The sequence below is a fragment of the Vicia villosa genome, unplaced genomic scaffold, assembly GCF_029867415.1.
Source record: "Vicia villosa cultivar HV-30 ecotype Madison, WI unplaced genomic scaffold, Vvil1.0 ctg.001238F_1_1, whole genome shotgun sequence".
Lineage (NCBI taxonomy): Eukaryota > Viridiplantae > Streptophyta > Magnoliopsida > Fabales > Fabaceae > Vicia > Vicia villosa.
The window spans coordinates 208,916-225,224 of record NW_026705546.1 but is presented as its reverse complement, the minus strand read 5'-3'; the positions used below and the strand labels follow the sequence as shown (position 1 = coordinate 225,224).

At 39.7% G+C, this 16,309-nt stretch overlaps 1 protein-coding gene and 1 non-coding gene across 2 annotated transcripts; one reads left to right on the top strand and one right to left on the bottom strand.

The window, feature by feature from the left end:
• Window positions 1-11,645: 11,645 nt before the first annotated feature.
• Window positions 11,646-13,778, bottom strand: LOC131634138 (uncharacterized). The gene is made up of 2 exons (XM_058904795.1): window positions 12,321-13,778; window positions 11,646-12,056 (listed from the first exon to the last, which is right to left on the bottom strand). The coding sequence occupies exons 1-2, from the start codon at window positions 13,776-13,778 to the stop codon at window positions 11,646-11,648; spliced, it is 1,869 nt and encodes a 622-aa protein (XP_058760778.1).
• Window positions 13,779-14,625: 847 nt separating this feature from the next.
• Window positions 14,626-14,732, top strand: LOC131634148 (small nucleolar RNA R71). The gene has a single exon (XR_009293493.1). It is a non-coding gene; the product is annotated as a small nucleolar RNA R71 (small nucleolar RNA).
• The last annotated feature ends 1,577 nt before the right edge of the window (window positions 14,733-16,309 follow it).

Sequence of the window (16,309 nt, the reverse complement as noted above, 5' to 3'; positions counted from 1 at the left end):
CAAATGCCAAGTGTATGCAGACAGAATTCATGTTCCCCAACTCCTTTGAATGTTCTGACATCGCCGTGTCCCTTCGCCATGTGGGGAATTGACATGATCGGACGAATCGAGCCACAAGCTTCAAATGGACACAAGTTTATCCTTCTTGCTATCGACTACTTCACCAAATGGGTTGAAGCTGCTTCTTACAAGAACGTAACCAAGCAAGTCGTCACTCGCTTCATCAAAAAAGAGATCATACGCCGATATGGGGTTCCAAACAAGATCATCACAAATAATGGGTCCAATCGTAATAACAAAATGATGAAAGAGTTGTGCAAAGAGTTCAAGATTGAACATCACAATTTGTCACCCTATCGGCCAAAGATGAATGGCGCAGTCAAAGCTGCTAACAAGAACATAAAGAAGATCGTCCAGAAAATGGTGAGAACATATAAGGATTGGCATGAGATGTTACCTTTCTCCCTACATGGCTACAGAACTTCAGTTCGTACTTCAACTGGGGCAACTCCTTTTTCTCTTGTCTATGGCATGGAGGCCGTACTTCCCGTCAAAGTGGAAATCCCTTCGCTAAGAGTCTTGATGGATGCCAAACTTGATGAAACAGAATGGGTTCAAACGAGGCTTGATCATCTCAATCTGATTGAGGAGAAACGCTTATCTCCTATTTGCCATGGTCAGTTGTACCAAAAGAGGATCGAGAAAGCGTATGACAAGAAAATTCGGCCTCGAGAATTCCACATAGGTGACCTGGTTGTAAGGAAGATCTTGCGAATCCACACCAATCCAAGGGGCAAATGGACTCCCAACTATGAGGGACTGTTGCACCCCAAAATTTTCCCACATATTTATTCCTAACTGGTTTTTATTCCACATTCATATACATCTCTCCATTAGGACATCAACATAACATCATGCATCATTAATCAATAATTTTGCATTGGATCAAGGATCTTGGAAGTTAGGGTTTTATATGGTCATTCATTGTGGGCTTTTTTCTCCTAAAGCTACAAGGTTTTCCTCTATGAATATTCACCAAGGGCAAGAGGAACATGGGTTTTATATGTGGTGTCTGCAATCATTAATTCGACTGAGATTCATCGGATTTCATGTCGATATGTTCTTATGTGCTTCAATTCTTATCTTCTTCAAGAATTCCTCAAGGCATTACTGCTGTGGTGGGTTGAAATACAAGGACAATGGCAGGAGACGTTGACTTATTCATTTATCTTGATCAACACAACTTTTGGCTCGCATCATGTACTTAGTACTTCATTTGCGGGTTAATTGAGATTTCGAGAATTAATGATTCAAGACTTGCCGTTGAAATTTGGAAGTGAAGGTTTATTAAGTGGACTTGAGTTTATTCATTAAAACTTGAAGTGGATTTGCATAAATAAATAAAAAAAGAGAGTAATCGGAAGTGCTTGGTATTCCCGTTACAAGACTGAGGCGTGCATGATTATTCATCAAAAAGATTTGTTAGGCGTTGGTGCAATTCTATTCAAATTCATTCAACCATTCGTTCAAGATCCATACATTTTTCCGCTCATTATCATCCAAATTTCAAGCCTAAGCCATGTGAACACCAATCATCATTCAAGTGTTCGAATCATACTATCAAATTCCGATTCAAAGTAACCATGTCAAATTTCATTACACAAGTCCAATTCATGCTACATAATATTCACACAAAAAAGGGGTCCACATTCAAATTCAAATTACAAAGTCAAAATCAATTACAAAAAAAGGTCTACTTCGCTTACAAATTGAAGCCCAAAGAACCATTACATTCAAGATATTACAAGTTCAAGACCATTCAAAGGGCCAAGTTGCAAATATCATTCAACATTCATCAAATTCTAGTTCAAAATCCATCACACCATTCATCATTTAAAAGTTCAAAATCCCATTCAAAGTTATATTACAAAATTACATTAACAAGTTCATACAAAAATACAAAAATTATTGCTTTGGCATGTTGTTCTTAGAAGCCTCATCAACTTGGCCTTCACACCATAATCCAATCATTCAAGCGAGCTCTACGGAGAGTACATCTGTTAGAAATCCTGCTGCTGCCTACACCATGATGTTGCCACTTTAATCTCGCATCCAACCTGCCAAGACCAAGTACAAAAAAGTAGAGAATTCTTTAAGAAAAAAAACAATTTCAACATCAGACTCCAAACAGTACGGTTCAGATGTTCAGGATGTGCAATACGTTTCAAGAACCGAAGAGTCATAACAGTTCAGTTTACCACTTGAAACTCGCATCAAAATCAGAGCTGCCTGCATAATTCAGAAGGAAATATTTCAAATTCAGAAAAAGAAACCAGATTCAGTCAAAGAGAATCAATGCAAAAAGGCAAAACTGAAACTGGTTCGAACCGAAACATGTTGCGGCAACACAAAGAAAATCGGTCCCTGCTACAAAGAAAAGAAGAGCCAGTTCAGTAATACACATTTATACAATTTAAATTCAGTTCAAAGTGTACAAAAGCCAGCTCAGATTCACACCTATAACTAACAAGCATAACAGAAACTTGGAGAGGAAAAAAACCAAAAATTGTAACTGCCTCTAACAGAATCCTCAACTCTAACTAACTTTTTGTTACTAGCCACACTTCTAACCTTCATTTTTCCCTAACTGATCATAACTTTCAAAACCGAATTTCCCTCCATCTAACTAACTCTCAACAGAATTCATAACTGCCAAAACTAACCTACAACCATTCACCAACTGAATCTCAAACAGGAACTAACTGTCAAACAGAAAATCTAACCTCTTTCCAACCTCTCTAACAGTTTCTTAATAACCCTAACTAACTTCCTAATCTCCTAGTAATCAACTAACAGAAAAAAGAGAAGGATTCAACAGAAAAATCAGAAGATTAACTAACCTGAGGAGCTTCTATAAATCAGAATCACCATTATTCAGAACCACCTCTCCATTCTCTCATTCTTCACTCATCATCATTCAACTTCCATCACCATCTTCATACCTCATCATCCTCTCACTCTCTGAATTCACCATCATCTTCAACCTTCACAATCTCAGAATTCATCATCTTCATTCTCTCTCAACCGAATTCATCTTCTTCATCTTCCTCTCAATTCTCCATCATCTTCATCTCCAATCCACCTCACTCATCAGAAAATTCAAAAAAATCACAACAGAGAATTCCTCTTCAATCTCTAATCAAGAATCTTCATCATCACCATCACTACTCAGCATCGATACCTTCAATCACCACCAGAAACACTCTCTATCTTCGTTCAATCAACACAGTCAAATTACCAATCAATACGGAACCTGCATTGATTCAACAACAACATTCGCATCATCCTCAACGCATCGCAACAATGTTCATCGTCATCATCATCACGAACAATGACCAAAGGCGCAAGAAGGTAGAAGAAGAAAGAGCCAAAGAACGAAGGGGATTTCGAAGACAAACCTGAGCTATCAAAGGTGCTTCGGACGACTCGCCGATTGGTAATCCTCAAACCCTTTCATGAGTTCGTGTTTGCTCCCTGCCATGGTTGAATCAGCGAAGAACGAAAGGCTAGAGATGGGAGCGTGTGTATGGAATGGGCTGGAGTTTTGATCGGAGACTGTGAGTCACTCCGTCGCGCGCCGTTCATGAGAAAGAGAGGTAGAGACGAGAGCGAGAAGATGAGTTTGAAGTCTGAGAGGTTAAAGGTCACATACGAACCCTAATTCCTCTTTCTATTTATTTATTTATTTATTTATTTAATTAAATTTGTTAATTGAAAAACATTGATAATCTGAGAATCTGGATCAAACATCGGGCCTTCATGAATTGCTTCCATTCACCCCCCTGTGAGCCCATTTCACACGTTTTTGGCCATTTGATACAAATTCTGAACAAAAAATAGCTAGTGGGCTTTATCCCTGGGCCCTGCGCCTGTTACTTCTTGCACCTTGATTGTCAATTTGCTCCCCTGATCACATATTAGAATTTAGGATTTTTGACATAGTTTTGTTATAATTTTTTTTAGATGATAAAAAGCATATAAAAATCATAATTTTCTCATTAGATTTTTAGGTAATAACAACATTTAGAATCATAATTTTGTTTGATTTTTAGGTAATAAAAAATGACATAGAAAACAATAAAAATATTAGTTTTAGGATTAATAGATTTTAACATAGTTAGGCTTGAATTAGATTTCACTTAACACTAAAAACTCATAAAAATAATAGTATTTTTAGGTTAATTTTGCACTAATACTTGAACCGTTTTCTTTATGTTTTGTACCATTTCCATGTTATTTTCGTATAATTGTTGTGTGATTTTGTTGCTTAGATTTTTGTCATATTTTTGGCCTATTTTGTTAATATCATTTTAATGCTCCTTTTAAGAATTTAGTCATCATGTTAACATTAGACTTAGACTAGAATAATAACAATTAGATTAGAAAATAGGTTAGTTCCCCTTGTTCATTTCTTTTTCTTTTCAACATTAAAACACTTAATAAATACTCAAAATAAAATCCCTTTAAAAAATACAAAGAAAACACTTAAAAAACATTAATAAAGGTTGAAAAGCAATAAATAGGGAATGGAAACTTGGGTCTCCCTTGCTTAATGGAATCACTCGAGCGGAAATTCCCAATCTAAAAATTACAAACCAAATGGTAACTCGAGTCTCCCTTGCTTAAGGGATCCACTCGAAACACCCAAACTCTCTTCTGTCTCTCGCCCTCGTGGCATTCTTAAGAACATGTTGAATCCATTCCATAATTAGGCGTGTAAGTCTCCAAAGGTCGAGAATCGTGGAGTGCGACTTTAACCTCTGTTCACCTAAAAAACACCAAAACATAGAAAATCTTGAGCCAATCTACGGTCGCTCTGATTCCTGAAAAGGATACGTAGGCATTGGGTCGCGGGGCCTAAGCGAGCACACTAGTAAATAATTCCTTCTTTTCCCCGTGTTTATTTTGCATTCATTCACATTTAGGTTTTTGGACATAGATACACCCTTTAGATAGAAACAAACATAGGTGGATACCATCGAGTACGATGGGCGTGAGGGGTGCTAGCACCTTCCCCTTGCGTAACCGACTCCCCTGCCCTGTTCTCTGGTCGAAAGACCTTGTTCTTGTTCTGAGTTAGGTTTCCTGGTATTCCTTTCCCTCGATGGGATAAATATATTAGTGGCGACTCTGATTCCATTTTTCGCGGTAGCGATAGGGACCATACATTGTGAAGAAAGCATTCTCAGGTGGTACTTTAATCCTGACAAAGATGGATGGGGAAGACGTTCCACTTCCAGTCAATTCAAACAGTTAAAAAATACTACGCTTAAAAGACCCGCTAAGTTGAAAACTCGAAAGAGCAACTTAGGCAATAATGGGCATCCCGGTGGACATAAAAGAGAAAAGTCCAGGCAAAAATTAGGGATAAAACAAAAAAGGAATAACCCGCTAAGTTGAAAACCCGAAAGGGCGACTTAGGCAAAAAAGGGTATTCCGCTGGATTGAAAACCCAAAAGGGCGGTCTAGGCAAAAGTTAGGGATCAAAAGCGAGAGGCTGCAATCTGAATATCCTTCACAAATACCACTACACGCCCTTGGCAAACGGACAGATCGATTCAACCACTACGCTTCTGAAGCAAAGCATTGAGAAGATCAAGGATATGGGAACTATAGCAATATCAGTTTTAATGGAAATTCAAGCATTTCTCTTTGCCATTTTACCTATTGTGCTTTTATTTCCCTTTTTGCAACTACCTCATTTAGGAGTTGCTTCCTTGTACAAAAGCCTATTCATAGGCATGCCATCAATAAAATGATTCTTGTGCTAAAAAGCTTTCCTCGTTATTTTCCTTTTTCGTATGCGAAGTGTGATTTAATTCGTTATTAAGCATTGCATTGAAAACATTGGGGAATAATGATCACAAGCCAAAATGAAACATGACTTTACATAAACATAAAAGTGCTCCAAGGGAGTGCCATTTGCATCCAGATGTTGTTTTCTGTGCAGGTAGCAGGTCCTGATGGTCATCTTGATCCATCTCGCATCACAAAGGTCGTCATCATCCCGCAAAGAAGTTCGAGCGTGTAACTCGTCAGTACTAGTAAGCATGGGGCACCTAGAGAGGTCCATGTCCTCCCCCGTATGGTGAGTGAAGAAAATCTCTTCAAGCTCGTAATCCCCAAGCAGTTCAGGATGTAGGGAAAGTCAGACAAAGCCACTTCCCTCCAACGAAGCTACAGTCCAACCCTCAGCGCAGTGGCCAACTATCTTTGGTACTGCAGGGTTTCCAACGCCAACTCATATTGGCATCTCAAGAGAACAAGCAACGGACCCCAATGATCTTGCTCCTTTATCTCACCAAGGCCATTATTTGGCACTTTGCATATAGTATTCATTGCATATAACCTTGCATCCTCAAAAGCGTAGCATATCCGTCAAAGCGGAACATTACGCCATAGAAAAATTCAAACATGCATACGAAGCATAAGCCAGATAATCTGAATTAACGGTCAACCAAAACAATGACACTTCCCCACAGAAAATGTCATCTTTATAAACTTCATTTAATATCTGTTGTCACTTCACAAACACTCTCAAGCCACGGTGTCGATACGAGGTATTCTCAATCCCCGACGAATGTCTGACACAATGTCTCTTTACTCGTATACTCTCATGTTGTGGCTGAAGATCGCCCATAGATCTTCTCCTGGTTTCGATTCGGTGTTGAGTCATAGATCGTACGAGATATTTTCCTTTCAGTCCTGAAGATCATCCATAGATCTTCTCCTGGTTTCGAGTCGGTGTTGAGTCATAGATCGCACGAGATCTTTTCCTTTCAGTCCTGAAGATCGCCCATAGATCTTCTCATGGTTTCGAGTCGGTGTTGAGTCATATATCACACGAGATCTTTTCCTTTCAGTCCTGAAGATCGCCCATAGATCTTCTCCTGGTTTCGAGTCAGTGTTGAGTCATAGATTGCACGAGATCTTTTCCTTTCAGTCCAGAAGATCGCCCATAGATCTTCTCCTACTTTCGAGTCGGTGTTGAGTCATAGATCGCACGAGATCTTTTCCTTTCAGTCCTGAAGATCGCCCATAGATCTTCTCATGGTTTCGAGTCGGTGTTGAGTCATAGATCGCATGAGATCTTTTCCTTTCAGTCCTGAAGATCACCCATAGATCTTCTCCTGGTTTTGAGTCAGTGTTGAGTCATAGATTGCACGAGATATTTTCCTTTCAGTCCAGAAGATCGCCCATAGATCTTCTCCAGGTTTCGAGTCGATGTTGAGTCATAGATCGCACGAGATTTTTTCCTTTCAGTCCTGAAGATCGCCCATAGATCTTCTCCTGGTTTTGAGTCGGTGTTGAGTCATAGATCGCTACGAGATCTTATCTTTTCAGTCATTGTTTCATACAATCATTCTCTTTGGGAACCCTGTATTGGCACCATCACCGAGTTACAAGCTATCCTCATTCAACCATTACTCACCATAAACTTTTCCACCAAAAAAAAGGAAAAAAACAAATTTCTCTTTCCCCAGCAGATATCAAAATATAAAATAAGGATAACACTTGCATCACTATCATTTCAGGACAAATTTCAGGTCTTGGATATTTAATCTTCTTCTACCTCGAATGTTCGAAAGGCTAGCGCCAATCTTACCTTCAGGTTTAAGACAATTAAATAGGGGCAGCTGTCATACCCCAAATTTGTCCTACCCTTTTTATCTGGCTTATAATCCATATACATACATCATTTAGGTCATGGCCCAATTCATGCATTCATATCATGGTTATTATCCCAAAAGGTGGCAAGAAAGGAGCTCCTGGTACAAAGAATTTCTGATCAAATATAAGGATCTGAGGTTTGGTCTTGTGGTATTATCCTTCTGAGGGCTTTCTTGAATCAGGGTTTTCTCACCTTCAACTCATAGCATTGGTCAGAAAGTACAAGCTTGTTGTTCATCTGATTATCCTGAATTAGGGTTTCTTAACCAAAGTCAACGCAGTTTACTTTTTGATCAATGCACTAAGCAAGAGCTGATTTTATGAAGAGAGATGGTATGATGACTGTGTGGAGGTGTTCAGTTGATTGCCATTAATCAGAAACTGATTAATCGGGAATTTCATTAAAATCGGAGAAAAATCAGAACAGGGCTTTTGGGTCAAAATCAGGTCAAGCACTCAAATATTGACTTTTGATGGAAAATCGGTCAAGAAAAGTCAAAGAATGAATAAAATCAGGAGTTTGACGAAAGTTGCCAAAAATAGAAATATATCAAAAATGGAAGTTTCATACTTAGAAAATATTTTGGCTCTTAAAGGTGTGATGAACAGTCCACTTCACCATCAGTTTACACGTGGCAAATGACATTTTTTGGAAAAATTATCAACATCAATAACAAAAACAGAATAAAGAAAAATGCTGAATTTTATTAGAATCAAAAACTGAAAAATTAAAAGTTTGTTCTAAAAATTACTAACTAAAATTAAAACTACTAAAAATTAAATCCTAACTAAGCACTCCCTTCCCCCATACTTAAACTAGACGATGTCCTCATTGTCTAAGTGTAAGAGTTAGAAATAAAAATTAGCGGTCATCAATTAGCCTTTTTTCGGAGGCGGGATGGACTGAAAGTGTTGATGAAAACTGTCCAGGTTTGCTGTGACCAAATCCATAAATCCGTGGAAATCTCCTCGGAGTCTCCCTAAATCGGTACGAAGTACAGCAACATCGTTCCGAAGAGTCTCTATAGCAGCAGTGTGGTCAACCATAGGCACGTCCTTATCAAGTGTAGTATCAATGTCATAGTAGCCAGTCGGTGTCCTCGAATCACTTTCTTCTTCCTCGAAGTCATTCTCACCTTGCCCTTCCAAGTCATAAATCCAATTTTCTTTCTTGTGAACACTTGTGAACCTAATGCAAGGTAAAGCAAAATGATTAATCGGCTCATAATTCACAAGAAGCTGATAAGGTGGAGACTCGTAGATGCTAATCAGGCTCTTGTTGAAGCAAAACTCCATGTCCATGGATTTCAATCCTCCATAAGGAATCAATCTAGTAAGCGGGTCTCTCAAAGATAAAGCACGGGCGATCTTAGTAACAAGACCACCTACAAGGATAGGACCGATGATATCTTGGGCCAAAGTGGCCATCCTAGCAAGCATAAATGAAACTCCCATAACCGTTCTGGCTTGGAAAACACACACCATAATGCCCAGCTCATCCTTAGTCACCGAAGTGTTGCACAGAGGTTTTCCAAGAAGTGTGAAAGCTAGAATCATCTGGAAATACCTAATGGCGGGATTGTGGATTTCTGAAGAGAGTCGTAGATCATTCTGGTTTCTACCAGATATGGTACTCCAAAAGTGGTCAATCATGTTATCAGGGAAGTACTCATCATCGACTCCCATTAAGGCGTCCATGCCTGTGGGATATCCTAGTAGCTCGGCCAACTGACGGGTGGTGAAGCGGTAGGTGAATCCAAACAATCTGAACGAAACTCTTCCTCTGTTGAAACCTAATCCAAGTCTAGGCTCATATCGGAGGGAACTCAGAAACTCTAAGGTCAGGTTGCGGAAAGTGGGTGTACGGGTGGTGAGGAGATCCTCCCATCCAATCTGATGAAGCATAAAGTGCACACTTTCCCGGATACCTAGAACTGTCAGAGTTGAATCATGCGAGAAAGCGGTGAGACCCATCTCACGCTGTGCCAGAATCTCATATCGTCTCCGCTGATCCTCACTCCCAAAAGTAACTACCATGTCATCAGTGAAATCCATCTCTAAAGTCAGAAAAGTGGTTAGTACCCTGGAATTTTTATAAAATCAGAGAGAAAAGTTTTAGGTTAGTATGATTTTAAAACAAAGAGTTAGTATTTTGAAATAGGGTGCAGAAAGCAAAGAAGATAAATTTTAATAAAACATTTAAAATTAAAATTAAAATGACTTAACGGAAAATTAAAGTTAAAAGGTGGGTTGTCTCCCACGAAAGCGCTTTGTTTAACGTCGCAAGCTCGACGAACCGATGGTTATTTCTACGATTCGACGATTAATTCTACGAGCTTAAGACTATCAGTGTAGTCTTTGTTTTCAACAATATGGTAATGTTTCAATCGCTGCCCGTTTACAACAAAGTTATCGCTCGATTTTCCTTTGATTTCGATAGCGCCACTTGGATATACTTTGGTAACTTCGAATGGACCAGACCATCTTGAACGAAGTTTTCCTGGGAATAACTTAAGTCGAGAATTAAACAGTAGCACCACATCTCCTTCATTGAATTCCTTCCTTGAGATGCGTTTATCGTGCCACTTCTTTGTTCTTTCTTTGTAAATCTTAGCATTCTCGTAAGCATCTAATCTAATTTCTTCCAACTCATTGACATCCAATAGCCTTCTTTCGCCTGCGGCGGTGTAACTTAGGTTTAAGGTTTTTATTGCCCAGTAGGATTTATGCTCTAGTTCTACCGGTAGATGACAAGATTTACCATATACTAATTTGAAGGGCTTGGTTCCTATTGGTGTCTTGTAGGCGGTCCTATACGCCCACAGTGCTTCGTGTAACTTAGTTGACCAATCCTTCCTAGATGAGGCAAAACTCCTTTCAAGTATTTGCTTAATTTGTCTATTCGAGACTTCGACTTGTCCACTAGTTTGTGGGTGGTAAGGTGTTGCTACACGATGTCGGACTCCATATTTCACCAAGAGTTTTTCGAAAATTCTAGATAAGAAGTGGGATCCTCCGTCGCTAATGACTAATCTTGGTACACCAAATCTTGGAAAGATTATATTTTTGAATAGCTTAATAACCACTTGTGCATCGTTTGTGGGTGAGGCTACTGCTTCTATCCATTTAGATACGTAGTCGACTGTGACAAGTATGTAGTTATTTCCAAAGGAAGATGGGAAAGGTCCCATAAAATCGATCCCCCACACATCAAAGATCTCTACTTTTAGGATGCCCTTTTGAGGCATTTCATCTCGCCTAGATATGTTTCCAGTGCGCTGACATCGGTCACAGTTTCTAACAGCGATGTGGACATCCTTCCACAGGTTGGGCCAAAAGAGACCTGCCTGCAGAATCTTAGCGCATGTCTTTGATGTGCTAGCATGCCCACCATAGGGGGCATCATGGCAATGATGAATTATGCTTTCTATTTCTTCTTCCGGAACACATCGGCGGAATATTCCGTCAGCGCCTCTCTTGAATAACAAGGGTTCATCCCAATAATAATGTTTAAGGTCATGGAAGAACTTCTTCTTTTGTTGATAAGTCATGTCAGGCGGTAGCACTCTCGCAGCTAGGTAATTGACGTAATCGGCATACCATGGTAGTGTGGTTCCGGTGCTTAATGTCTTAACGGTTTGCGCTTTAGGTTGTTCCAATGTGTCGCTTTGGGATTCTAAATGTGCTATTAAGCATTCTTAAGGGAAATCATCGTTGATTGGTGTTTCTTCTGTCTTAATGCCTTCCATCCTAGATAAATGGTCGGCTACAACGTTTTCGGTTCCCTTTTTATCTTTGATTTCCAAATCAAATTCTTGTAGTAGTAGGATCCACCTTAATAGTCTAGGTTTTGCATCTTGTTTAGCTAGTAGATACCTAATGGCTGCATGGTCGGTGTAAACTATTATCTTTGCTTATATCAGATAGGAACGAAACTTATCTAACGCGAAGACCACGGCCAGAAGTTCCTTTTCAGTTGTGGCGTAGTTCATTTGCGCAGGGTCTAAGGTCCTACTTGCATGGCCTAAGAAGCTTCTTATTTCTCTAACTATTTTTGGGGGTTGGAGGTTTTCTATTACTTCGATCTTTGCTTTATCGACTTCTATTCCTCTTTCGGAGACTACGTGTCCAAGTACAATCCCTTGTTTAACCATGAAGTGACACTTTTCCCAATTTAGGACGAGGTTAACTTGTACACTTCTGTCCAACACTTTTTCTAGATTTGAGAGGCATCCTTCGAAATCTTCCCCACACACAGAGAAGTCGTCCATAAAGACTTCCATGATGTTGTCTATGTAATCGGCGAAAATTGACATCATGTATCTCTGAAATGTAGCAGGGGCGTTGCATAATCCGAAAGGCATTCGTCTATAAGCGAATGTTCCATAAGGGCATGTGAAGGTTGTTTTCTCTTGGTCATCAGGGTGAATCGGAATTTGAAAGAATCCTGAGTAACCATCCAGGTAACAGTAATAGGAATGTTTTGCTAAGCGTTCGAGCATCTGGTCAATAAAGGGAAGAGGGAAATGGTCTTTCCTCGTGGCTTTGTTTAACTTACGATAGTCTATACACATCCTTGCTCTAGTTACCTTTCTCTCGGCTATAGATTCGCCAGACTTGTTTATGGTAACTGTTATGCCTCCCTTCTTTGGCGCACAATGGACCGGACTTACCCACTGACTATCAGAGATTGGATATATGATTCCAGCATTCAGAAGTTTGGTAACTTCATCTTTAACTACTGTGCTCAGGATAGGGTTAATCCTTCTTTGATGCTCCCTAGAGGTTTTGCAATCTTCTTCCAACATGATGCAATGCATACATATGGAAGGACTTATTCCTTTCAGATCAGCAATGTTATATCCTAATGCAGATGGATACTTTCTTAAAACTTGTAATAGGTTCTCCGTCTCTGTGGCTCCTAGCTCTGTGTTGACTATTACTGGTCTTTTGAGCTCATCGTCTAGATATTCATACCTAAGAGTCTTGGGCAATGGTTTAAGGTCCAAGGTTGGTTTCTTTGGGCAAGGCATAGGGTTGGGTGTTAAGGCTAAGCATTCGCTTAAACTATCGTCTCGATATACCAGACGCCAATTGTCATCTTCGAAAATCAGGGGCATCGAAATACTTATAACTTCAGAGTACGATTCCTCCGATAATCCTATCTCTCTTATACATTCATCAATAACATCCACCAGATACCATGTATCTTTTATAGCTGGGGCTTGAAGGAATTGTGTTAGAATAAACTCAACCTTCTCCTCACCTACTTCGAATGTCAGCTTGCCTTTCTTTACGTCTATAATGGCTCCTGCGGTAGCTAGAAAAGGTCTTCCTAAGATTATAGGAGTATTGACGTCTTCTTTTATGTCCATAATTATGAAATCCGTAGGGATGTAGAATTGTCCGATGCGGACGGGTACATTCTCAAGAACACCTACAAGATACTTGACAGATTGGTCTGCAAGTTGTACTGACATCTTGGTTGGTCTTAGATCTCCCATGTTTAGTTTCTCGCAAATGGACAAAGGCATTAGGCTAATACTAGCTCCTAAGTCGCATAAAGCTTTGTCTATGAAAAATTTTCCTATATTGCAGGGTATGGAGAAACTTCCTGGCTCTTTCAGCTTAGGTGGCATTTTATTTTGAATTATGGCACTACATTCAGCAGTGAGTGTTACGGTCTCATTGTCTTCTAATTTCTTTTTATTCGATAAGATTTCTTTTAGGAACTTAGCATACGAGGGCATTTGGGTAATGGCTTCTGTAAACGGAATTGTGATGTTCAATTGTTTAAGAAGTTCGACAAATTTCTTAAATTGCCCTATGTTTTTAGATTTCTCGAGTCTTTGAGGGTACGGGATAGGTGGTTTATAAGGTGGTGGAGGTATGTATGGCGCTTCTTTCTCCTCCGTCTCGCCTTCCTTGTCCTTTTGCTCTTTCGGATCACTCGGTTTATCCTTGGGTCTACTTTCCTCCTCAGTTGTCTTCCTAGGGCTTTGGAACATAGCAGGGTTTTTAAGCCTAGGGTCGGTCGGTTCATCCATCTCTCTACCACTTCGCAGAATAATAGCATGAGCATGTCCTTTTGGGTTTGGTTGTGGCTATCCTGGAAACGTCCCAGCAGGTGCGGCAGTAGGTGCTTGTTGCTGTGCCACTTGAGAGATTTGTGTCTCAAGCATCTTGTTGTGAGTGGCCAACGCGTCTACTTTAGTCGCTAACTGTTTGATTTGCTCATTAGTGTGCACGTTCTGGTTTATGAAATCCTTATTAGTCTGGGTTTGAGTGGCTATGAAATTTTCCATCATTATTTCTAAGTTAGACTTCCTAGGGACATTAGGAGCAGCGAATGGTGCCTTTTGGTATCCAGGTGGTACACTGGGTGCTTGACCAGGTGCGTACAAAGCATTATTGTTCTTGTACGAGAAATTAGGGTGATTCTTCCATCCTGGGTTATACGTGTTTGAGTAGGGGTTTCCTTGAGCATAGTTTACTGGTTCGGGGGAAACTCCTGCCAAGAGATGGCAATCAGAAGCAGCATGTCCAGTCATTCCACATATTTCGCAACAGGGGGAAACAGCAGCCACGGTGGCTACAGGTGCTATAGTGAGGTTTTCAATCTTCTGAGTTAGGGCATCGACTTTGGCGTTAACGCGGTCGGGGCTACTTATCTCGTACATCCCATTCTTCGTTGAAGATTTCTCTCCATAAGTTTTCTCTGATTGAGCTCTCTCGCTTCCCCATTGATAATTGTTTTGAGCCATGCTTTCGATAAGTGTGTAAGCATCAGCATATTCTTTATCCATCAGTGCGCCACTTGCGACGACGTCCATTGTAAGTCTCATATTGTAGAGGAGACCATTGTAGAAGGTATGGATGATAAACCATTGTTCTAAACCGTGATGCGGACAAAGTCTAAGCATGTCTTTGTATCTTTCCCACGCTTCGAATAAAGACTCGTTGTCTTTTTGTCTAAACCCATTGATCTGGGCTCTTAGCATGGCGGTCTTGCTAGGTGGAAAATAACGTGCCAGGAAGACTTTCTTAAGTTCATTCCAGGTCGTGACAGAATTGGCGGGTAAAGACTGGAGCCAAGCTCTAGGTCTATCCCTCAGTGAAAAAGGAAAAAGGCGCAGTCGGATAGCTTCCGAACTGACGCCATTTGCTTTTACAGTGTTTGCGTATTGCAAGAACACTGACAAATGAAGATTAGGATCTTCCATCGCATTTCCAGAAAATTGGTTTTTTTGTACAGCTGACAACAATGATGGTTTTAGCTCGAAATTGTTCGCCTCAATAGCAGGAGCAGCAATGCTATTGTGAGGTTCAGCTTGCGAAGGAATAGCATAAGATTTGAGAGGACGCGGTTGTTCTCCCATGGTTGATTCTTCGACTGGTTCAGAAGTAGGAGTAGGAACAAGAGTGCGAGTACGTCGTAATCGACGTGATACAGTGATAGAACGCTCCGGTTCGGGAATTGGCAGCACTAAGTTTTCACTTCGAGAGCGAGTACTTGGCATGCACAAAGGGAATTAGAAAAATTGTTGCCTTAGTCTCTACAACGTAACAGTTAATTACGATTATCGACTAAATTTGTCCCCGGCAACGGCGCCAAAAACTTGATCGCGACAATGGGGTATGTCTATGATTATGACTGCAAGTGCACAGTCTATCGCGTAGTTTTAAAAGATATCGAACCCACAGGGACTAAGAATCGACCTAATGTAGTTAATGCTACTACGTAAATCCAAGGCTAATGGTCAATTGATTATCGATCGGTACGGGGTTTGAAAAGAAATATTATTAAATATAATTAAATTAAATCTAGAATAATAATATCGGTATGCAATGGTCGGACTTTGGGGATCTAGTAAGCCGTCGATGCGGATCGTAATTTAAAATCACTTTTCCGTAGAAATCATTAGTTTAAAAACCTCCTCTCACACTCTCGTGTTTATTGATTATGATTTCACTATTAAACCTAAGTGAGCGCTCTCGCTGTATCAATTAAAGTTCAAAGTGATTTTTGAAAACCAAAGAAAACTAATTACCCTTAAAGCGCTCTCGCTGTATTTAAGGTTAATGCCTAATTTCTAGGGTCCAGTTAAAATCTCAAACTCTCGTTTTTATTGATCCTAACTTCTATTTGTTTTTAACTCTCGTTACAAAACAGTTTAATTACGCGTTTAGAAATATCAGCCAGACAAATAAATTCAATTAATAAACTACATCGACAGTGTTACTTGATTCCCTCAGTTATGTGACCTTACATACCGATAAAAATAAATTAGCCAGACATTGATTTAATAAACGGAACAGGATAGATATAGTAGATATAAAATGATCCGGACATAATTTGATAAATTAACATAAACCGTGAATAATAATAAATGCTAATAAATAAACCTGAATTAAATTGCAGACTAGAAAATTGTATCTTGCAGCACTGGTTCTTTAATCTGGTACTTGAATTAAATTCTAAAATTAAATCTAATGCTGAGAACTGAAACTAAATCTGAAGCTAGAAAAGAAATTGAATTGCAATAGTATTTCCGGTGTGGAAATCTATTGCAGAAAA